Source organism: Chlamydotis macqueenii, chromosome 2, assembly GCF_036417535.1.
Source record: "Chlamydotis macqueenii isolate bChlMac1 chromosome 2, bChlMac1.mat, whole genome shotgun sequence".
Taxonomy (NCBI): Eukaryota; Metazoa; Chordata; class Aves; order Otidiformes; family Otididae; genus Chlamydotis; species Chlamydotis macqueenii.
The window spans coordinates 140,762,964-140,786,694 of NC_141557.1; the positions used below are offsets into that span (position 1 = coordinate 140,762,964).

The 23,731-nt window shown below is 35.9% G+C and overlaps 1 protein-coding gene across 9 annotated transcripts in view; it reads left to right on the forward strand.

The window, feature by feature from the left end:
- Positions 1-23,731, forward strand: part of VPS13B (vacuolar protein sorting 13 homolog B) — a 465,113-nt gene that overhangs the window by 31,419 nt on the left and 409,963 nt on the right. For all 9 annotated transcript variants that reach the window (XM_086741084.1, XM_086741085.1, XM_086741079.1 and 6 more), the window contains 3 exons: positions 14,927-15,047; positions 19,628-19,795; positions 20,972-21,153. In XM_086741084.1, the coding sequence (XP_086597210.1) occupies positions 14,927-15,047; positions 19,628-19,795; positions 20,972-21,153 (471 nt within the window). The remainder of the gene's footprint in view (positions 1-14,926; positions 15,048-19,627; positions 19,796-20,971; positions 21,154-23,731) is intronic.

Consider the following 23,731-nt stretch of genomic DNA (forward strand, 5'->3'; position numbering starts at 1 on the left):
TCGGGGGAAAAAACAAACCAGGCAAGTACCTTTTAATTTACAGGGCTAGTTAGGAATATTTATGAATGTTTGTTACAAAAGTAGCAAATATTTTTCTCTGACCTGCAACATATACCACATGCAATGTTTTTGGTTAAATACAAGGATATTTTTCTAGTAAAATATAACATCGTGAATAGCACAGATAAATATCACTTACTTGATACTTCTCACAGAAAACATTTTCATACAGCAAATCCGACTACAGGAACACAGATTACTTATGGAAAATAATGTGCTGTATTCAGGCCATTTGCACTTTTCTCTCTTAAATTTATTTTGCAGACTGAATCTAGCGGGAAAAACTGTGTAGTATGAGTTTTGTCCATGCAGATACGTATGGGACCCTTTTGTTTGTGGAAGCAGTTGTAAAATAATATCTTAATAGATAATGGTATTTAGATATCTGACACTTCAAGCAAAAGTTTATAAATATAAAGTGTATGTATACATACACACTCATATGTAAATACATATCAGTTTAACTATAAGTATATGCACACATACTCTGTGTATATTAATCTGTTCTTATATACTACTGTACTGCGCTGATGAGCATTACCAAAATACCTTAATGAAGTAATCTTTATTGGGAACTAATTAAAGACTCTAATATAGTACATTTTCATCTAGGAGCAGAGGATATGTGGCCAACAAACATGCACATAATGCGGTTATAGTCCAGGCACAAAAGAAAAACAAAGGTGGAAGCATCCTTGTTTTTTGAGGTCTTACATGTACCATGTTAGTTTTAGTTGGAAATAACATTTTTGGTAAGCTGCATCTACATCTAGAAGTATTCAAAACTTTAATTTGTAGATAAGTCTGACATTGACACTTCTGATGTAAAAAGTTATAAGGAGTTTAGAAGATACCACTGTGACTAATGCTATTTTTGTCATCTAGAGTTTTTATGAAAATCATAAAAGTATATATCCAATTGATAACTTTCCAACATGGTTTGGCATGAAGTTTGGCTTCATAATATAGGTGCTCTTTGTTCTTACTCTATATTGTTACTACTTTATTTTTCAAAGAGCTACTAAAACCCACAGGTTATCTATCTCCAGTATTGCATCTCTTATTTTTTAACCATTACAATGAAACTGTAACTCTGTATTTTAAATTAATTTTTTATATTACTTTTTCTATTTAAACTATATTTGTTCATCCTAATGCTTGTAGAGTGTGTGATAGTTTAAAAAAAAAGACTGCATATGGATAGATGTGTTCATCATTTGGCACAAGTACTTACCTACTTGTAAGTGTGCCTATGTGCTTCTGCCAAGGGAGCAGGGTTTCGATTAAGTTCTAACTGCCAGATCATCTTTCTAAAAACATATAGAGAGTCACCATGTAGGAAACACAATTCACTAGATTTCAAAAGATGGGTATTTAGATACCATTGTGTGACGAGGTTAAGAGACTCTTATCACTATGATGTACTGTCACAATCATGTCCTGGGGTAGCTTTCTTGATATGTAGTGTATTGTCTATTTGAACCGTGTATTACAGCTTAGAAACTGATTTTGAGGCTCAAATAGACATAAAATAAGTATTTAAGCAGTCAACACTTCAATATTTGTTCATTATAAAGTGGAGGTGTGTGTTCTTTGCACCATGGCTTCTTGACCAGAAAATTTGGAAACAGTTATGTGCCAGCCTGTTAGCTATATGAAAGCTAGATGCATTCTTTTTCTTATCAGGTATAAAGCAAATATGTAATCTGTTTGTGCAGTGAATCACAAACTTGTGTTCCTTCCCCAACATGAAATCTTGAGAAAGAGCAGCTTTCAGAACTGTGGACCATGCTTATTCAAGATTTCTGAAAAAACATTGCTCAGCCTGACGTGTTTTAGAGCTTTGTATTTCCAGAGCACTTTGAAAATACATATGTATCAATACTTTATGTTGAACAAACATAGATTTAAAAATTTTGCTTGTTTGTTTATTTTAATGGTACATAGGACTCATTCAGAAGCGATAGCTGCAGAGTCCAACTGTGTAGGCACAAGTACAGTATAGCTCATCCTAGTCTGTTAGATGTTGGGTAAATATTTGGTCCATAGACTGTTTGAGGAGGAAGGAGGGGAAAGACAGTAGTGAGGAGACCTGCCTGGAAAGAATAAGTGGAGAGTGTCTGTCTGTGTATGGTGGATACAGGAGTGGATGGACTATGGTCTGTGCCACAGGAGGGTGCTAAAGCATGAACCTGATCCCTAGGTGATTGCCGTGGGTGGACAATCCTGGGTTGTTTTAGTCCATAACTTATTTGTATTACCTAAAATTCACATCAAGACTTTATTTGAAAGTAAGGGATTTGCACTCTGAGTAATGGAACTACTTGTTGCAACTGCTCTTCGGGACTGTGGATAAAAAGCATCAGTCAAGGAAAGCTTTCTTTTCATTTGATATGAATACAGTTGTACTTAATTGAATTTATAGTATTATGGGTAGTACGCTTTAAGTTAGTTTTTGAATAAGCTAAGACTATCCGCCATCCCAACAAGTGTATACCATGTAAAATGATAGATGTTAGAGAAACCTGAATGAGTTGATGACTTAATGGTGTGTTACTTGTGATTACTCATGTCAAACTTACATTAAGAAATCTGTTTTATAAATTTAAAAGGATAGATAAAAACCCAATGCGTTATAGATTTAAGAGAATATTTTTGTGAGTTTAGCTTTAAATATGTTCCTTGGCCTATGTTATTCAGTAGTCTTGTTACAGATGATGTTCTGTGTTTTGATTTGAAACAAGGTACATTGTTTTTTTTCTTCCACTGCTCCCTGAGCTTTCCTGCTTGGCATTATATGACATTACAGGATATTTCCAGACTTTTAACTTTCCCACATATGTGTTTTTTCCCCAGGTTCTTTTGAATCTCATTTCTCCATCCTGTTGTCCAACTTTTAATCTTTCTTTTACATGTGGCTGGAGTGCACACTTGAGGACCAAACAGTAACAGTCCTGTTCCCATCCCCCCAGCTCCTTTCAGAATATTGGTATGTTTTATTCCCTAGGGCACTCAACTTCATTTCTTGCTGATCCTTACTTTCCTGCCTCATTTTAAACCTGTACTCATTCTTTAATTGCAAATTAGACCAGGGATAAAAGAAAACTTATCTTCCATTCAGAATGTTTGGTACTGATTTGGGAGAAGAGGTTTTGCTCTTAATTTTATGATATTTTTTAAAAATTCTGTCTGATTAGCTTGTGTTAAGGAAGGTATATTTATTTGAAGAATTTTGAATGTCAGAATTTGTGTAAGAAATGAAGTGCTGTGCACATGGTGGTCGCTAGAAAGAATAATAAATGTTGGATCCTGATAAAAACTCCCTACTGCCTGAGAGGAGGCATATTGTATCTTAAACTAAACAATGTGATAAAAATTTACATGTTATGTTATAATTACAGAGGTCTTTTGTAAAACTTCGCAACAGTTATAATGTAGTGTTGACAGCTACACTTCTCTTAATATATAGCATTCTGGTGGTTTTCTGTGATAGATTGCTGACTGGTTTAGAAGATAAATTAATGTTTGTTTAGGTTTAAGGTAATATTTCAAAAGCTTTCTTGTTTAAAAAGCAGTGCATTATAAATAGCAATAAATTCCTTGGAATGGTATGCACATCACAGACTGACGACTGCAAAAGAAATGACTGATTATAAGTAAAACCTCCTTAATGTACATGTTTTGAATAAGTTGCACCTATGTGTACTTTTTTTGTATTGATTAACTAGGAAGGTTTTGCAGCCATTCAGTCAGCTTTGTAGTTTAGTCCATTAGTTTTGTTAACTAATGTTGTTTAGATAAGATGTAATTGATAAATTACATTTGGTGAAAATTTATTCTTCCCCATAGTGGAGTCTGAAGTTAACTTAAAAAGGAAGAATAAAAATAAAATAGATATTTCAAAGTGAGTTGTTACAATTAGAGTAGAGCTATTAATGTGCAATTGAAAGATTAAGTGCAAGCATTTTGATAAAATTATGGTCTTGTTTTTGTGGAAGTTTTGCTTCAAAGAACTACATAGCGGGAGATAACTGAAGCCTTTTACTAACTTGGCTTTTGTGTTTAGGATTTGATCAGCTGGATAGTTAGAAAACTATATAAATTAGAACAAATGATGTTTCAGCCAGGTGTACGGAAGTCTCTCTAATCTGACATACAATTATACTCACCCACTAGATTTTTGATTTGTTAAAGCTATTTGAGTATCATCATACACAGCGCTAATAATAGTTACATGATGTTACATATATGTGCAAAGAAAGCACAAAAAAGTATACTACATAACTGTTGGAAATAAGTTAGGAAATGAAGTTTTGTCTAATATAGCCCTAAAAAGATGTTAGTGTTCTTTTTGTGAAGTTTGTCCTTAGTTCTCATTTTTTACTAGTGTCATGTCAATATTCCAGTCTCCTGCTGTAGATCGTATTGTAAGCTGAGAGCTTACTTTTTCTTTAATGAAATTCCTCAGGCTTTTGAATTTGCAGAATGCAATGAAAACTGTAGAGTTTAAGTATTGCTGTGTCCATGGCTGAGAAATCTCTTTTGCACTTGAACCTCCCTGTACTGGCAAAACATCCTGAAAATTACCATTCCCAGCTTAAGAATAATTCCCCTGGTGCGTGTTCTGTGGTGAGTGGCCAGAAGCTCAAATTTGGCTTGGACTAATCTCAAACAATAACTGAGGAAGAGAGGCCTGATAGACTAAAATCTATGACCCTAGCGCTTTTCAGTTGTGTTCGATTTTAAGCTTGGTATCTTAAGGAAACCAGACATACATGATTTTGTCTGTCATTCAGTCTTCTTTTCCTCTTGTTCTGCACTGCTCCATTAAATTTTGAACCTATTAGCTAGTTTCAAACAATTTTGATGGAGAATTAGTCACTTTAAGGATAATAACCTATAAATCTGTTAAAATAAATGGCAGCTGGGGAGACCCCAGCAGGTATACTTCTCCATCTGACGCTAGCATATGTAATCCATTGCCATTTTATTCCCTCCTTTCCTCTCTTTCCGCCCCCAGCAGCTGCCAAAAGCCAAACACTGCCCAAATGATGCTCAGCCATAAAAAGAGCTAGTTGGATATCAAGTTCTCCTGGCAAATCTTCGCACCTCAGGCCTTTCCCTGTTGTGTGTCAGAGGCTTGTTGTGATGTTAGAAATTTGAGAGCTGGGGATTGCTAAATTTGCTGGAGCCCTGCTGTAGGTATGCTGCTCAATGGTATTCGAGATTAGGAGAAAATTTGATCTGGACAGTATTCTACCTTTCTCTGAAGGAAACGGGTGGCAAGGTTATGTTGTAATAAAAATTATTACTACATCCTTGACAGGTGCTTGGTGGAGGGAGTTCTTGCACATGGGGAGGGAGGGAGTTCTTGCACATTGCTTTCTAATAAACTGCAGTAGGAAGTGTGGTAGGGGAAAGTACCCCCTCAAGAAAGTGTGAAATGGAGTTGCAACTACAACCCACAAGGACAGCGGGGGAAACGAGTACCCTGAATAATCTGCCACTACAAGAGAAAGTGATGTCTTGGTGCAGAGTCTGGTGCCAGTTGAAATGGGGTTGGGGATTAGTGCTAGCCGTCTAGCAGGCAGCACAGATTACAATAGGAAGAGTGACCTGAATGGACCAAGCTTTTGCTAATGGTTCCCAGATGTTGTTTAGTGAATAAATGCTTGATCAAGCCATGCTCCAATGGTGTTTCGATCTTCCTATAGTGTCTAGAACAATGTACTTGATAAATGCTAGAGAAACAGTGCTCAGCTATGCTTCATTAATATTTCAAGGAATCTGTAAAAGGATGAGAGTATATCCAGTCTTTGGTACAGTGTCTTCCAGAATAACAGACCAAAAAATGTAAACTGGCTTAAATACTGTTATTGTACGTGGAAGGAATGCAGAGGTGTAAGAAAAAGATACTTGTTTTGGTGCTGATAGGTTCAGTGGCTGGACCTGTGTGTGGGTGAAGTGGTCCTGTAACAGCCCCTGAATTGTGTGTTAGGGTGCATGACAGCAGAACAGTCAAACTGTTTTGGGGTTTCCATGTATGGAGATGAACTGTTTCAACTTGAAATATGTTCTGTTTTGTTCACACTTAATTTTCAAGAATTTTTTAAAATAGATATAAATTCTTCTAATGCTCTTAATTTTATTAGATTTGATTGTTTCTGGACACAAGTTGGAGGAGAATAAAAATGTTGTAGGTCACTTCTCGTCTCTTTTTTTTTTTTTTTTTTTTTTTTTTTTTTTTTTTTTCTTCTCACGTTTGCAGTCTGTTCTCCTGAGTGTGTTTCCCGTTGCTCTTTCCTCCCAGTCCTTCAGGGTGATCTGTTTCAGCCACTCTTCCTTCTCATTTCCAGGCAGAGAGAGTATGTGGGGCAGAGGGACCCTTTTTAGCCCTCATCCATCCTGTATCAAGGATGCCCCAGATCATTAGTTTTGCTGAAGGCGTTCACCTAGCAGTAGTCTTTCTGCTATGTCTCTTGTCTTCACTCTTTTCCTTTCAGGCCACCTTGGTGTGAGAATTACTGAGTTAGAGTTCTATGCACTGTGAGTTTTGTGGAACAAACATTTAGGAATTTCCTTTTTTTTCATCCCTATATAGCGTTCTATAGTAATGCCAAGTCTTGAGTATAGCTGCCAGTTGCTACTGTAATATTTCTTACTGTTTGTTGTTTTCCTCTTTGTAGCTTTGAGAGCTCTAGTCATGGATCAGGACTCCACTGTGCAAAGTATTAAACAAACACAGAATAATGTTACAGAATTAAGATGCCCCCACCCATATCCCCCAAATCAAAGCATTGGGTGAACTTCCTGTAACATGAGGAAGAGTGAAATCTGTAGAAAGCTTATCATAGGAGAAATTGCAGAAAAGCCATTTTGAGATGTTTATTTCTGTTAGAAAGCACTTACATCATGGTAGGTGGCCTCGTAATGTTTTAAAAACACAATAAAATATATCAGAAACTTTACTAGATGATCAGTTAACAGTTTATAATGTAACTTTCTTTTGAAAATAGAAGGAAGATATTTTTACAACTCGCTTCCCTCAAAAAGACTTGCAAAGTCGTTTTATTTGTTGCTCTGTCTTGGGTGTTGAGAAATTGGGGTGTATTTCTGAGGAGCACTTAGTGAGAATAGCCTGTTTTATTTACCTTTGGCTCTATGCCCTTATCACCATAAGCTTTCAGACTCTGACAGCTCCCTTTCTTGTAAACAAAGGAATGTTCCTCTCAAATACCTCGGATAATTGGCTAATCAAAACAGTAGCAACATCGCAGGGAGGTGCTATTGCCCAGAAATCAATAGGCAAACAGCACACATTCTGCAGTATCAGTGCAACAGACTCGCTACAAGCTTCTTTGCTTTTGTTTGGGCCTGCTGTGGCAACGTTTTAGCCTGTCCACAGATTTTACATGGATTTTTAACTGATACCTCTATTTCAGAGCACATTGTGCTATGCTAATATAGAATTAACAAAACATGGCTTTTGATAATAGACCAATAGATGGATGTAACCTCCTCATCTAGTACAGGTATCTTAGTGTGCCTTCTTGGTCACTGCTGCTACTCCTTTCTCTGAATCAAACGTCAGCTGAGATCAGGTGTAACAAGATGCAAATGCAGGCTAATACCTTATTAAATTATTTCTTGATTGCTCTGGTTTGTCCATTATTCTTAACCAGGTTGCCCTTGTTTATTCCCCCCATTCATCAAGGTGCTTTGTCACTGCACCTCTGCTCCAAATTCCTTGTTACTTCTCCTTCATAGTCCAGTACATAATTTAAGTAGTTGAGGTTTTGACATGTTTCTACATGAACTAGTACTGAAAAGAAAAAAGATTAGGTAGAAAAATACAGACCTTCCATCATGTTCTCATTTGCTTAGAGAATGTCAGAGCTTAATCTCTCAGTGCTCACTTTGAGGTATGTGATTTGCCAGTTTGAAAAGATTTAAAACTGGAGTTTGTAACAGTGGAAGAAAATGCACTGTCTTGAATATACTTGTACATTCACAAGGCTATATGTAGAAGCTATATATAATTTCCATATATAATACAGAACTCCTTAACTATTCTACAAAATATTAACCCAGTCTGATTTGGCTAAATTGGCCGATTCTCCCCCTCTACTCTGCCCTGGTGAGACCCCACCTGGAGTACTGTGTCCAGTTCTGGAGCCCCCAACATAAGAAGGACATAGACCAGTTGGAGAAGGTCCAGAGGAATGCCACGAAGATGATCAGAGGGCTGGAGCACCTTTCCTATGAGGACAGGCTGAGAGAGTTGGGGCTGTTCAGCCTGGAGAAGAGGAGGCTCTGGGGAGACCTTATTGTGGCCTTCCAGTACCTAAAGGGGGCTTATATGAAAGATTGAGACAGATTTTTTAGCAGGGCCTGTAGCTATAGGACAAAGGGTGATGGTTTCAAAATAGAGGGAGGTAGATTTAGATTGGATATTAGGAAAAAATTTTTTACAATGTGAGTTGTAGAACACTGGAAGAGGTTGCCCAGAGAGGTGGTGGATGCCGCATCCCTGGAAACGTTCAAGGCCAGGCTGAATGAGGCTCTGAGCAACCTGATCTAGTCGGGGATGTCCCTGCTCCTTGCAGGGGGGTTGGACTAGATGACCTTTGAAGGTCCCTTCCAACCCTAACCATTCTATGATTCTAAATCTTCTTTTCAGTATTTTATACTGATATAACTTTTAACATATATGCATGTAATTTTAAAGTTAGTGTGCATTAGATTATTAGCTCATACCTTCCAGAAGATATGCAGATGTCATGTTTAGGTCACTAATTTTTCTGTTTCACTGTCGTTAAGCTTCTAGTTTGTTGTTCATTAGAAAAAGAATAAAATTATTTTTCTATTTCTGCATTTAAATTTCTGTTTGTTGTTAAGTCTCAGTCAAATTTTCTTTGTTGGATAATTGTGCAATGAAATTATTGAGGCTGTATTAAAGTTCATGACTTGTTTGTAAGTAATGCTTGACCTGTGCTAGGCAGCAGAAGTGTTGTTGCAAGATTAGAAGTGTAGCATGACTGAATTGGTCCATTTGTGTATATATAGAATGCGTATTGACAGTTGTATAGCGGTGGAACATAATCAGATGTCTTTTCGAAAGCAAGCTCGTGATAGTGCTTACCTTTTTAGTGCAACTTGTAGTGTATTTGTAGGATAGTATTTTTAGAAACTTGCATTACTTCTTGTTTCACTTTTGCGTGGAGAGCAATCATATAGCAATTTAGGATGATCTCTGGAGATGATCTAGTTTTAACCTCATGGCCAAAGCAAGTCCAGTTAGAGCAAATTGCTCCAGGGCTTGGCCAGCCAAGTGCTGAATAGCTCCAAGGACTGAGACTCCACCATCTCTCTGGGCAGCCTGTTCCAATACTTGATCACCCACCTGGTGAAAAAGCTTTTGACCTACTTGGAATTGCTTGTGTTTCAGATTTGTCAAAGGTGTGCTATGAGAGAATGAGTGGCAACAGACACAGAGTCTAGCTTCCTCTTCTCTGTACCTTCCCAGCTGTAGACAGCAGTGGGATCTCCCTTTTCCAGGCTGAACAACCCCAGTTGTCTCAGTCTCCCCTGAGGGAGAGCTTATGTGCTGCAGCTCTCTAACCACCATGGTGGCCCTCCGTTGGGGTTGGCTCTGGTGCGTCCATGCCCTCCTTGTATTTGAGAGCCCTAGACTGGGTGCAGTATTCCACACAATGTCTCACAAGGGCCAAAGAAAAGGGGAAGAATCACACCACTGGCTTCACCCAGCACACCACTGGCCTTTCCAGCAAGGGCACGCTGCTAACTCACATTCAACTTGCTGTCCATTGGGACCTTTGGACTCTTTTCTGCAAAGCTACTTTCTAGCAATTTGGCTCTTAGTCTGTACAGTTACACAGAGTACCTCCATTCCAGGTGCAGGACTTAGTGTTTGCATGTGGGCTTCACAGAGTTCCTAACAGCCCATTTCTTCAGCCTCTCAAGGACCCTATCAATAGCAGCCCTGCCCACCAGTGCGTCGACTCATCCCTCTAGGTTGGTACCATCCGCAGCCTTGCTGAGGCTGCACTCCGTCCCATCTTCTCAGTCTGTGATAAGGAGGTTAAACACCATGGGCTTGGTACTGATCCCTGAAGGTTGCAACGAGTAGCCAGCCACTACTTGGACTTTGTACCTCTGATCACAACCCTTTGAGCCCAGTGGTTCTGCCACTTTTTCACACAAATTATATCCTGCTGTCCAGCTGATATCTCACCAGTTTGGGAATAAGGTCTCTGCAGGAGACTGTGTCAAAGGCCTTGTGAAAATGAACATATTCTGAATGTTACTTTTAGTCTTGCCACACACAGCTAACTGCTCAGCCGTACAGGCACAGTCCTCTGGGGGGAAATGTGTTCCCCTCTTGCAGTTTTTGCCTCTTGCAATTTAAGATATGCTTTACAGAAATAAAAATACAATAGAAGTAGAAATCTACTGACTTGTAAAGGATATTAAGCTCATTGTTTTAGAAATGACAAAGGATCAGAAGAAGCAAAATCTTGTAGAGGAAGAGAGAAAACCACGATGGAGAATTCTGCAAGTTTGTGCATTAAGGACTTAGGATCGGTTTGGGTTTTGAAATTGTATTTTATAATGGTCATTGTTTTTACACATTTTCCTGTGTGTGTGTGTTTGGTGTTTTTTTTTTTTTTTTTTTTTTTTTTTTTTTTTTTAAGAACTTACTTTTCTTTAACTTGATTTGATGAAAGCCAGGGGACAATATTTGCATAAATAGTTAAGTGATCCCCAAGATAAAACATCATTTTCCCATAAAGCATGCTTTTAAGGCATTTTGGAGGTCTTGCACATTAAATAGGATTTATGTTTTTTAAAATGATCAAGTGTCTTTTAAAAGAGAAATATAACTATGTGTTTTAAATTTGGGAAACAGAATAATGAACAAAGGTAATAAACGCCACTTATTAGGAAAGATTATGATAAACCTCATCTATTCGGTGTTCAGGTGTTGTCAATTGTAATTCACTTTAAACCTTGCAAGAACTATTCTATATTGCAGTAGAAAGCTGACTGAGGAGCTTGCACATAAATTTACTAGCCTAGGTGTCTTCAGCATGTTACTTATGACTTTTGTAGTTTTAGAAGTAACCATAGTGCTCTTTAAAAACATTTCAGCTCAGTACCTGGTCTGACACATTTGTTAAAAAGGGAAAAAGGAGCCTGGTTTTGTTAACTTGTTTGTCCTGACCAAGGTGTATTTGTGTAATAACACCCATAAGCAGGACTTCATGTTGAATTTTAAGTTTTCCAGGCTTTACTGATGATACAAGCAAGTGGCAAAAAATGTTTTTGTAAATGAGTGTTATTTTCTTGAAAAATCATCTCTCTAGATACATCATGAGTATTTTTAGTTTTCTGCTGTTGTGACTGTTGTTTGGAATCACTCTTGTTAATGCTGAAATGAACGGGCATTTATCCAATCTCATACTATAACTATAGTTATTAGCACTTTTAGAAAGTAACTCCCTTCCCACCCCCAGTATAATTTTGACTTTAACTTTAAAATGTTTGTCATCTGGTGTGAGGTGGATTTATGGGAGCGCGGTAGTTTTAGTGCCTTTTGGCTGGGTGTTTCTGATGACATCACTGTGATCTAGACACAGTGTGTGACTCCAGTTGGTTCCAGTGTTAAATAGTTTCATAATTATGCTAGTTTTGGCAGTTTGCTTGGAACTTTTTCCCATCTCTTTAATGAACGTGTTTTACTTCTGGGCTTATGAGACAGCCACATGGTTGAGAAATTAATAGTGTGCTCTTAAAGGTAACATTGAGCAGAAGCGCGCGGATACAGAAAGCTTTGAGATACGTGTCTGCATAGGAGTGTAGTGCCTATAAGGTCATGGCCACTGTTATTATCTTCTGGTAATTAAATTAAATTACTTGCTTTATAAGGTATCAGTAGCTGTTGTGAAAAATGGTGTGTGTTCAAAAAACCTCCATGCAGCTCTAAAACCTTTTTGATAATTGCGTAATGTAAGGAAAGGAATGGATGTTATCCCAGATTAAAAAAAAAAAAACTTTTTTCAAATGTTTGGTCAGGTTGAATTCTTAAATGTGGGTATACTCTGTTACTTCATGTGGATGAAGTCGTATAGGTATATTTCTGAGATAATGTTTTGTGTTGCATTTTGTCACCATCTTGGAACATGTACATTTTTGTTTTGATTACTTTTAGGTCCAACTTGCTCTAAATGGTTGCAGCCATTTTCTATCACAATAAACTTGTAAGCTGGGAAATATAAAAAGCTTATTGTATTGAATTTATTGATAGGCTAAGTTTTGAGACTTTCTTTCAAAATTAACACAATCTAAGGGTTCTCCAACCCTGTCTGTTAAAACAAACAACCCGTTCCGAAACCCAGTGTGCTAGTGTGTGTTTCTAACTCCCTGAAAGTGGTAAAAGGTTAAGCCACTCTTATTTCATCTTCAAGTGTTAGAGTACTCTATATGATTAAAACATCACATAGATTTTTGCGTGAAGTTATGAGAAGATTAATCGAACATGGTCATGTCAGTACACAGATAGAAAAGTTAGACTTAAATGCGGTCAGGCTTGATACGGTTAACACTTCAGAAATAGAATGCTTTCCCTGTCCCCTGGCCCCCCTTTCTTTTTCTCGTAGCCAACATAAATATTAAAAGGCAAGCGTAATGTGATCCTATCAGATTAAATCATTAAGTAGTTGCAACAGCATTCTGTACAATCCATAAGTGAGCTCAGGGAAAGGAAATGTGCTAATTGAGCTGTTTGGTCACTCTGATATCTTGAGGTTTTTTGCAAGTTCAAAGCATAAATAGCAGTATGGTGACTCATCTGAAAAAATATTTTCATGCTACATATGAACTAGTTTCCAAGAAAGAGGGTATGGTTAAAAGTTATTTCAAAAATTTTAGCTTAAAAGTCTGTGATCTCTTTTTCCCTTGGTAAGCTGGAGATGTGAAAGAGAGGCGAACTTTTCTGATTACAAAATATACAAGTTGATGAAAAGGCTTCTTTCACCCCAGGTTTAAAGATAAAGCAAAAGCTTCAAGCTGTCATTATTGCTGAGGTATGCCATGAAGAGAATGGTGGCTTTCCAGTGAAATTGCACTGTAGTTAGTAGTTCTGAGAGAATCTTCAGGAGACTCACATTCCTTGATGAAGAGCGTCAGAAGGTTGTCAGAGACAAGAAAGCAAACAAATGCCCTCCAAACAGAGTTGATGCTGAACACCCATTTCATTTTTTTCATGCATTAGACTGGAAAAATCCTGTATGACTGAAATGGCCAAATAGCCATAAATTAAAAAAGAACAAACAGCTTGTTTCAATACTATATTAATGATAGGGAAAATCTTGCATCCTTTATGGTAACTCATCCTTCTTTCAGAAGCTATTGTTTACCCCTCTAATGTATGTGTGGATCTATTGTCTGCAATTTCTCCAAGTAAGTTCAGCCTTCTATTTTTTTTTTTTTTTTTCCCCAGGCTAAGCTTTTATCACTCATCTTTTTTTTTCTTAGTGAAATTGTATTTCCACTTTATCAGAGAATTTTCCTCTGTGTTCTGTTTTTCTAAATATGGAGTGGGAGGAAACTCTTCAATTTTTTTTTTTGAAGCTGTAGACTTCTATTTAAAATGTATCATTACATGTAACTTTTAAAAATTTTTCTTTCATGCAATAAACATTAAGAAGCAAGTAATGTGAAGATTCCATTTTGTGATTTCTCTGAGGTTGTTAAAAATGCCAGGCAACTTACAGGGAAACACATGATCTATCCTGTACAAAAACCCAGCGTGGTTTAAGCTGTTTACTTTTTGATGGTTAGAGGACTTAAGAATATTATAGCTTCATACTGCAATACTTGACATTTATTCCCCAAACCCTTCTTTTTGTGAACACATTGTGTGATCCTAGTTTTGCCATGACCCAGAGAGCTTTTTTTTTCTCTTTTTCTGTAAGAGGCTACATCTGTTGAAGAGGTAATTTGACTTGGGTCAAGAGTTGTAATAATTTGCTTCCTCTCTAACCTGCTCTTCTAAAATACTTACAAGAATATTTGCATTACTTTTCTTGGCTTTCTTGCACTTGAGTCTTGTAGTTAAACTGTGATTCTGGAATGTAATGGGAATACTAATTGAATTTAGGATTTTAAATACCCCACTAATTAAGATTTTCTTGTGTCTGCGAATTTCATCTTGTAATGCTTATATGATGCTCTCTAATTATGAGCCATGTTTCCCACTTCCGAATTCTTTAACATGAATAAGCTGTTTAGAAGCTCAAGATGAGCAGGTGCCCTCATTCCCATCTTTTCTGGGACCATATTTTACTATTTTAAAAGTCTGCAAAAATATTTTGCTTTGTGAATTGGCTTCAAATAGCTGTACTAGGAAGGACATGACTGACATCTTGGAACCATCTGAGGTGGTTTCATGAGTAGTCGTGTAAGCTCATAAAAGTCTCGTATTTGTTTTGGTAGTCTGCAGGGTTCTGTCTCTGTTTGAAGGAATGTTTCAACAGAAATGAAGATAGATGAAATGTATTCAATTGAAATTAATGATGACTGAGTGTGGTGTGGGGTTTTTTGTTTTGGGTTTTTTTTTTTGTTTTTTTTTTGTAAATGGAAGTTAGTGAAAGTATTAATTGCAAATCACTTATATTGTCCAGCTAGTTTTGTAATAACTTCTGTAGTTAGATGCATGTACAGGATTGAATTGGTGGAAAAACAGTAACAGGAGTTTAACTTGCCAAATCTTTACCAAGTCATTCTCCCCACATTTATTTTCTTTTTATGTGATTGACTCAGTCACTTTCTTTTCCTCTGGCAGGAAGACCACGAAAGTTGTGGTTCCAGTTCAACAAACCGCAGTACCACAGAAAGCATGAAATCAGCAGTAAAACCACGACGAGTGCAGCAGTCTGCTTCTCCTGACCCTGATTTACCTCCAGGTAATCCATAATTTCAGAAGCTGGACTGTGTTTGAGTAATAGAAAATATCTAAATTTCATTCTGCCCACAGTGTCTAAGTTAGACTATTATATCTCTGCCAACCTACAAGATGAGTGTATAAGATGAGTGAAATACTTGAATATTATGAAACAGAACCAAATTGTAATAAAATATAGGTACTCTTTATATAATTTCCTTCTATTTAGTTGAATCCTTAAATTTACAGAACTCAGTTATAGTGCAAGAGAGATTAGCGTGAGAAACATACTGTAGGGGTACTGTGTTAGATTTTATCCTCTGCAGCTTTGGTTCTTCTGTTATAGATCGCTCTGTTTTCTACTGCTCAATAACTGCTCCATGGTTCACATGAAGTTCTTTTCTTATATGGTTTCTTGATATTTTGTTTTCAGATTCTTTTAATAGTTTTAAAGTTAAGATTTTCTCTTTATGAGAATAATAATTCTGAGAGATATTTCTTATTGAGTGCTGTATCTACTGGTAGAGACGTTAATGACGTTTTTGTTTCCTCCTCTTGACACAGAATTCTGCTCAGTTGAACTTGGAGATATTTATATGATATAAAAATGCTTAAGGAGCAATATATCTGATTACTGTTGCCTCTGAGTTTCCACAGAAATTTTGACTATGAGGTGTTGTTTTGTGCAGAAAAATGAAAATGGAGAGTACTGGAATAAATTGCAATTTACCTTCGTGGGGTGTGTAATTTTTAGATGGGTTAAAGACGTGACAGTTTTGTTAGGCTTTTCTTTCTGTCTTCTGTTAACAGAAAGTTTATACTTGCCTTGAATCAAAAGAGAATGTTGAAATTTAGTGTGTGGAATATTATGCACTACAGAGTGTCCTCTTGCTTTGACATGGGTACGAGGAGCCACATGTGGAGGCTCTCTGAAAGCTCTGAGATCCAATAGGCTCTGGTGACTTGGAACTGCAGGAGTCATGGCATCTGCTGTGTCCTACCATGGACAGCGCTTCAGCTCTGGCCGTTCCTTTGTGTTTGGTTCTTTGGGTCTCACCTGGGAACAGCAAGAGTCAAAGGCTTGCCAAAGGACTGGATGATTATATTGCCCTCAATGACAGTTTCAGGATATTGGTTCCTCAAATTTATTTCTTTTAGTGTTATCTGTGGACCTCCTAGAGAGGTGAAAGGCTGGAGGTCTGCTTATTTTAAGGTTGACATCTGATGAAGTTAAAACATTCTAAAAGTTATTTTCCACTATCACCTCCTTCATTGTCATCACATTCCTTCTTCAGCTGCATAGAGTATGTTGGTAGTGAGATCTAATGATTCAGAAACCGTTAGTGAAATCTTGCCTTATTGAATGGACTGTAGATTACTTTCCATGTGGCGAAGTTCACTAAATACAGTTGGTTTTATTTTTTTGGTGCATAAATAATGCTGTTTAATATCAAGGTCCTGTGTGGTAAATAACCTCCTTGAGGAGTAGAGGCCTCCTTATAGGAAGATTTTACTCTCTGTGGTGTAGGATATGGCTTTGCTGAGCTTTAATTTGCACATCCTGGATTTTAGTGAGATGTTGAGTCATCTGCTTAGATTTGTTCTAGTCTTTGGAGGATATAGGTATCATACTACTCTTGTAATTTGTTGAAAGATTTATTTGTCCTTTTGCTCTGCTGTGCTCTCAGACATGGAGCTAGACAGAGCTTAGCTAAATAGGTAGTTTTGGTAACAATATAGCACTGCTAAACTGAAGATGTTTAGATGTAACCAGTCTGATCATATAAATTCTGTTGAATCAGTAGACTACTCTGTGGGCTACGGTGCTACAATATTTTGGAGGGTTGGATCTGAAACTGCGGTAGTAGCTCTTACTGCATAGTGCAGCCTGCTGGGTTCTGGAGAATTTACAAAAAAAACATACACGTGGATTTTGTGTTGGACCTCAGAAGAGAATTTGCCACTACAGATTTCCTAATATTTTTAGTCATTTCATCATAGAATACCTGAATTTTAATGGTGAAGATGGTCATAGTGTTATATGTAAAAATTATGGGAATAAGAAGCAACCCCGACCTGTTTTCTCCCACTTGTATTTAAAACACAACTTTGGATTTTTTTAAACTGTGTTACGCATGAACTTGCTGATGTTTTTATTACTTTGTTTTGAATGGTAAGAATTGCAATTTAAATTCATTATTTTAAAAGACTGATCCTCACTTATGAGAATCTGATTCTAGTATATTTGAAGCTAAACTTCGTGAGAAAGCTGGTAACTGTTTTAATAATACAGCGCACCACTAGTTTGGAAAGGTCTTTTCAGAAGTGTGAAACAAAGCTATTATCAAATCCATAACCCCTGTTTCATTTGGAAGATAGAATTTTATGCTTTCAGGCAAAAAGGCACACAGATGAAAGCATTGTTGCACTTTTCCTGAATACTGCTGGAAGCTATCTGTAGAATGTGCCTTTTTTTTTTTTTTTGACTGCTGTGATACTGAATTTGCAATGTTTTTATTGTTCACAGCAGCTAAATGTGAATTACATTGGCTTGGAAAGACCTTTGAAAGCAAAGTATTGAAAAACTCTAGACCTGTCGAGGGACAGATTAATTTCATCAATGAAATCAGTAGTTTGCTTAAAAAGAATAATTAAATTACTGGTTATGATTTTATACTTGCTAGTTATGTAGTCTGCAAAAATATTTCTGTGCTGAACTTACGCAACTAAATGCTTTGTGCTGGCTTCTATTTATATACAAGTCAGTTTACACTATGTTGGTGATGAATACGGGTCTCTTATGCCCCTTAATTATTGAAAAAATACATCTGGTTTTCTGAATGCATATAACCTAACAATATGTTACCATTTTAAGAAGCCTGGGAGGAAATTCTTAAAAATGAGTTATTCCACATATGTTTCCGTAGTTTTTTTTTCAGCATCATGTGCTAAGAAGGTAAATTCAGATTATGTTAGAAATCTGATAATACTAAGCTGTCAAAATTTTGACTTTGACTGCATTTCCTGTTTCTGTAGACAATGGTCTAAAACACTTTTTAGGTGTTTGTTTTAATACAATTACTATCCTATTAACATGGCAGAGGATGTTAAAATGCTATTTCTGTCCTGCTGGGCCTAGCTTTGCTCAAAGGGTGATGTGTGCTCAAGAATAGTATGAAATAAAGCAAGCTGAGTTAAGATAAGACGTCTGATACATGTTTTACAATTAAGATTTTAATATTGAAGTACTTCTAAAATGTAGATATGTACCCAATCAGAATCTAAATATTCTGCTAGTGATAGCTGAAAGCATATTTTGTTTTTAATAAAAGAGATGATTGGAGGCTTTGAATGCTGAAAAAGGAAAGACATCTTATGTCAACTGTGTAAATTTGCAGTTGTGGAACTCAAGAAAATTACTTATTTAATGGCAAGTAAAACGTTCAATATACTCTAAGGTGAAAAGTAATATTTGAGTGTGGAAACAATGAATAGCTAGAAAAAGAAGAGTAGAATGGAAGTGGCAACCTGAGTCTGCTCCAACTGATCTCACGATGTTTTTGTTTTCATTTTCAAGTTTTATTTGAATTAAAATTGTTGATATCAATGAGTCTTATTTAATGCAAGTTTCAGAAAACTACTCTTGAAGCTTGTTACCATTACCTGGTTTATACTTTTATCGTAACTGGCCTTTTTCAGTGTAGTTACCAAACTAGACCTCTATAGCATATATTAAATGTATTTTTAGATAGAATGTGAGTAATGTTATAAATTTCAAACTTTGAAATTTTAAAGCTTGGGTTTTTTTTCCAAGGACAAATGGGATAGCTCCATAGTTACATTCAGTATACATAAAATACATGAATATGGGTAGTATTTAATTTCTTTACCATGTTGGTAAAATATGAGTGTTTACTGCGTACTGGGAATTCACAGACGAGATCATTTTCGAGTCATATTATGTCTGAAAAAACTTAAATGGATTTCTTCCCAACAGACTTCAGTGCAGGTGCTTATTATTTGGGCTGTTGACAGAAATTGATTTTGTTACACCACACAGGGATCTTACTGAGTATGATGGGGCTATATTACCTTTTGGAATGAGAGAGAAAAAAAGTACTAGGCATATTAATATTTAGTTAACTTGTAAAAAACTAGGTGAGAGGGCAAATAGACATAATGTATGCATACTTGAAAAAGTAACCTAGCAACTAGTGTCCACTTTTCCAAACCTTTTTCTAAATATCTTTCAAGTAAAAAAGCCAGTTATTAAAATTCTTTGTCTACAATAATCCAGTTTTCTGTTTTCTGAATTAGTTTGAAAGTTTATTCTTGTCACCAAAATTTAATATCTTGAGCTATATTTCTATTATTTACATTTTTTTTCTGTAGTTTTATTGCATTTCCAGTATACTCATTGGCTTAACCACACTGAATGTTAGAGTTTTAAGTCCTGTGATTTTTTGCGTAAATAAAGGACAATGATACTTCGTTTGTTTTAATTTTGGTTTTAAAGAATACAGGTTGGAAATAATGACTTTAGTAATAAATGAATTTGACATCATGTCTTCCTTATATAACTCATAAGAATTTGTTTTATAGGCTATGTTCAGAGCTTGATTAGACGTGTTGTAAATAATGTCAACATTGTGATCAACAATCTCATATTAAAATATGTGGAGGATGATATTGTTCTCTCAGTCAATATCACTTCTGCAGAATGCTATACAGTGGATGAGTTTTGGGATCGAGCATTTATGGACATCTCTGGTGAGTAGATATTTTTTCATTTCAGGTGCCAGTGGAGGCACTCTTAAATTCATATAAAAATTTGCACATCTAATAAAATAGGCCCTTTATGTCAGAAATAAAATACTTTCTATCTATTTTAATTTCTTACCAGTTTTTCCCTTGCCCTTAATTTTGAAGAGCCAGTTACAATAAAACAGACTAATTCTTAATGCATACTTGTATGATCACAGATAATTATACAATGTATTTTGTCGTCCTCTCTGCTCATACTTGCTGTCCTCCTGTGACAGCATTTCATTTTGTGCTTTTAGCTGGCAGAGAGTGCTTAGGCAATCTGTTTCTATTTTTGTGAATGAGTGGTAGCATCTTAAGGTGTTCTGTTGCAATTGTTTGTGATCTTAAATCTCTCTGAATACACTGGCTTAGGGAGGTAGTAAAATGTGCTGCACTGTACTGAGCATGGCATACCAATTTGTAAAATGTGCTTTATTTTGCTTCACATTTTCATGATAAAAACCCCAACTTTTTCATTTTTATCTTGGTTTTCAGTATCTGAATTACCAGTCTTCGAATTGCCAATGTTCACAGTATTTCTATAAGTCTAAGTGTTCTTACTGACATTTGATAGAGGTGGAATTTGGGCACAGTAAGAGTATTTCAAGATCACACAGATGATCTCTGGTAGAACAGGAAATTTAATCAATGATTTATTGACCACTGGACCTATTTCTTTATTGTAGCTAAAATTATTACAAATGACTATGACAAAATTACAAAATATCTTTCATGTTAAGATCACTATAATAGCTCTTGTTTGCTTTGGAAGAGTCAAAAGAAAACTTTGGAGGAAAATATGCAAGATTCTTTCTGGGAGAATGATAAGAATAGTATTCATTGGTCTTATGTTTGCATGTGAAGCAATACTCTTATTTTATAAAAATATCTAAGGTACAGTGAAGGGATGAAAACTTGAACTGGATGCAACTAATTTGTCCTCACTTTTTAAGTATTTGTCTGAAAAAGTCTGACATGCTAAATTTTTCCCTTCAGTCACATAAACAAGTATTTTGATAATTTAAATTTTTAGTGTGCACTCAACTATCTTGTATAGTTTTCTTCTATATAAGAATGTATATACATAATTTATTTTTCTTGTGAAATATATTCTTTTAACCTATATACTTCTTTTAAAAGCCACTGATCTGGTACTGAGAAAGATGATCAACTTTTCTGACTGCACGGTATGTCTTGATAAGAGAAATGCTAGTGGTAAAATTGAATTTTACCAGGAACCTCTGTTGTACAAATGTTCCTTCAGGACTCGTCTGCATTTTACTTATGATAACCTCAACTCCAAAATGCCATCTATTATTAAGGTAGGTATCAAATTTTTTTTTTTTGCTATTCACTTTTGAAGTTTTGAGGTTTTTCAAAATATACTTTGAAATTTAAAGTAAAAGAAAAAGCTAATACTGCTGTTTTTGATTGTGTTTTGCTCATACGATGCCATTAGTCTGTTACAGTAACAGCATGTAGGTGAGGAAATAATACTCTCTAATATGTTCTATTTTTTCTGAAGTTTTAAAAAAGAAAACATAATTAATTGTAAGGAAACAAAAATGTCTGCAGATAATCAGTTAAAGAAAAAAACAAACTGTATACTTTAAGGTGCCTCCAATAAGATGGAAAGGATTTTTTTACTAATGTTATTGTTTTGAAAGTAGCTCAAACACTAATAAATAACAAGAAGCTTCAGTATATTAACGCTATTTAGTGAACTATGTGAAATGGATTAGGAAAACAAGCCCAGTTCCTAGTGAGCAGGGGTGCAATACTGCCTGTGGATGTCTGACACTAGGTGACATCTTTACATTTTGCAGTCCAAAAGCCAAATGCTGAGTTGGTACAGAGACTAAACTACCTTTCACCTCTACTTTCCCCCCCCACCCCTACTCTGAGTAGTGAGGTTTGTCTTTCTTCCCTCCCTCTCTCAACAAATACCAGTGGTGCCTATTTAATTATTTGAGAACTGTTTTAAATTAAGACACAGACTTAACTTTTTCCAAGTTTAATAAAAAATAATCTTTAGGTGCATGCCCTGCAAAATAGTCGATTTTGAGATAAATTTTGATGGACATTTATCAATAATATAATTTAGAAAGGTCACTCTTTTAGTTAGGATATTGCATTTGTTTGACACGTGATACGATTCAGGAAGTTCTAAGCTGTTGTGAAGTTAAGGTTAGGAGTTAATTAGTAATTATGTCCAATTTGTCAAATGCCCCCATTTCTTGTATGTATGTACAGCTATATGCCTTTGATTACTTCAGGCAAATTTGGTGATTTGTGGATATGTTAATGGCCATATGAGTATTTATCCGGATAAGAATTGTCACCAAATACCAGATACTTGCACGCAAGTGTCTGGTAGTACATGTGTTTGCAGAAATGTCACAATTTTGGAAACTTGCTTATTTTGAGTTTAATAAACAAGAATTTATGTATTCAGTGATACTGTCATTTTTAACCGTGTGCTTTTTAGATTCAGAATTGATATGAACTCCAGTGATGATAAGGAAACATCGCATGACTATCTGTAGTTTCCCAGTTACGGTCTTAACGCTCTGCGGTAACAGTATGATTACTACATATAGACAGTCAATGTTAAAAAGCCTTGATTTTTAAATTAGCCAGATAGTTCTGTAAATTTTGGAGAAGTAATCTATACCTAGCAGAGGTCCTATCTGCCAAGTTTTAATGCAGAGCAAAAGTTTATGGCCAAATTACAAGTCTCTGACAGTGCTTATTAAAGGAAATGCTGACACAATCTTCCATATAATTTAAAGTGGTACGGTTGCTGTAAAAATGGTGATTATTAATGGATTATTACTTAAAATTTTTAGTGGATACTGGACTAAAATAAAATACATACCCGAATGCACCAAGGCAGTAGTAATTTAATTAAATTTGTATTAAACTTCTCTGGTTATCTTTGTTGGTGGCCATTTATTGCTGCTGGCCTTTTTTAAGGCATATTTCAGTTTGTTCAAAGATGTCTTTTAGATTTTTTTTTTTTTCCTATGTACTCTGGTTTTTTTTTTCTTCTGTGTTGCACATAGTTTACTTAAATTTTTCTCTTTTTCTTTTTTCCTCTTCAATCTTTAAACATAAAATACTGTTTATGAAGATGTTCATAAATCATAGAATGGTTTGGCTTGGAAGGGACATTTAAAGGCCATCTAGTCCAACCCCCCTGCAAGGAGCAGGGACATCTCCAACCAGATCTCTGTTGCTCAGAGCCCCGTCCAACCTGACCTTGAATGTTTCCAGGGATGGGGCATCCACCACCTCTCTGGGGCAACCTGTTCCAGTGTTCCACTACCCTCACTGTAAAAAACTTTTTCCTGATATTAAGTCTGAATCTTCCTCCCTCTATTTTAAAACTGTTACCCCTCGTCCTGTCACAACAGGCCCTGGTAAAGAGTTTCTCCCCATCTTTCTTACAAGCCCCCTTTGGGTACTGGAAAGCTGCAATAAGGTCTCCCCGGAGCCTTCTCTTCTCCAGGCTGAACAGCCCCAACTCTCTCAGCCTACTCAATTAAATAAAAGCATTTAGATATGTGATGTTAGATTAATATTAAAGTGAGTTAATAATTGTTTATTATGTTCTACAGAATAAGAATCCAAAGGTAATGATTTTTAAAATCTTAAATATTTTCTAGTATTTCACTATCATACTATTATGCAACGATTAGATCTACAAATCTGTTATCCCTCACACATTTTACATTTTATAACTTTTTGTTGCATTTGTTGGATCCTCAGGATGCAGTTATTTAAAAATATTGTCTTTAAAATATTGAATGGACGTAGCTATATTTTCTTACAATTGAAGTAAAAGGAGCTGTTATCAGTAAATATAATTACTTGATTAATGGAATTAATTCAAGGATG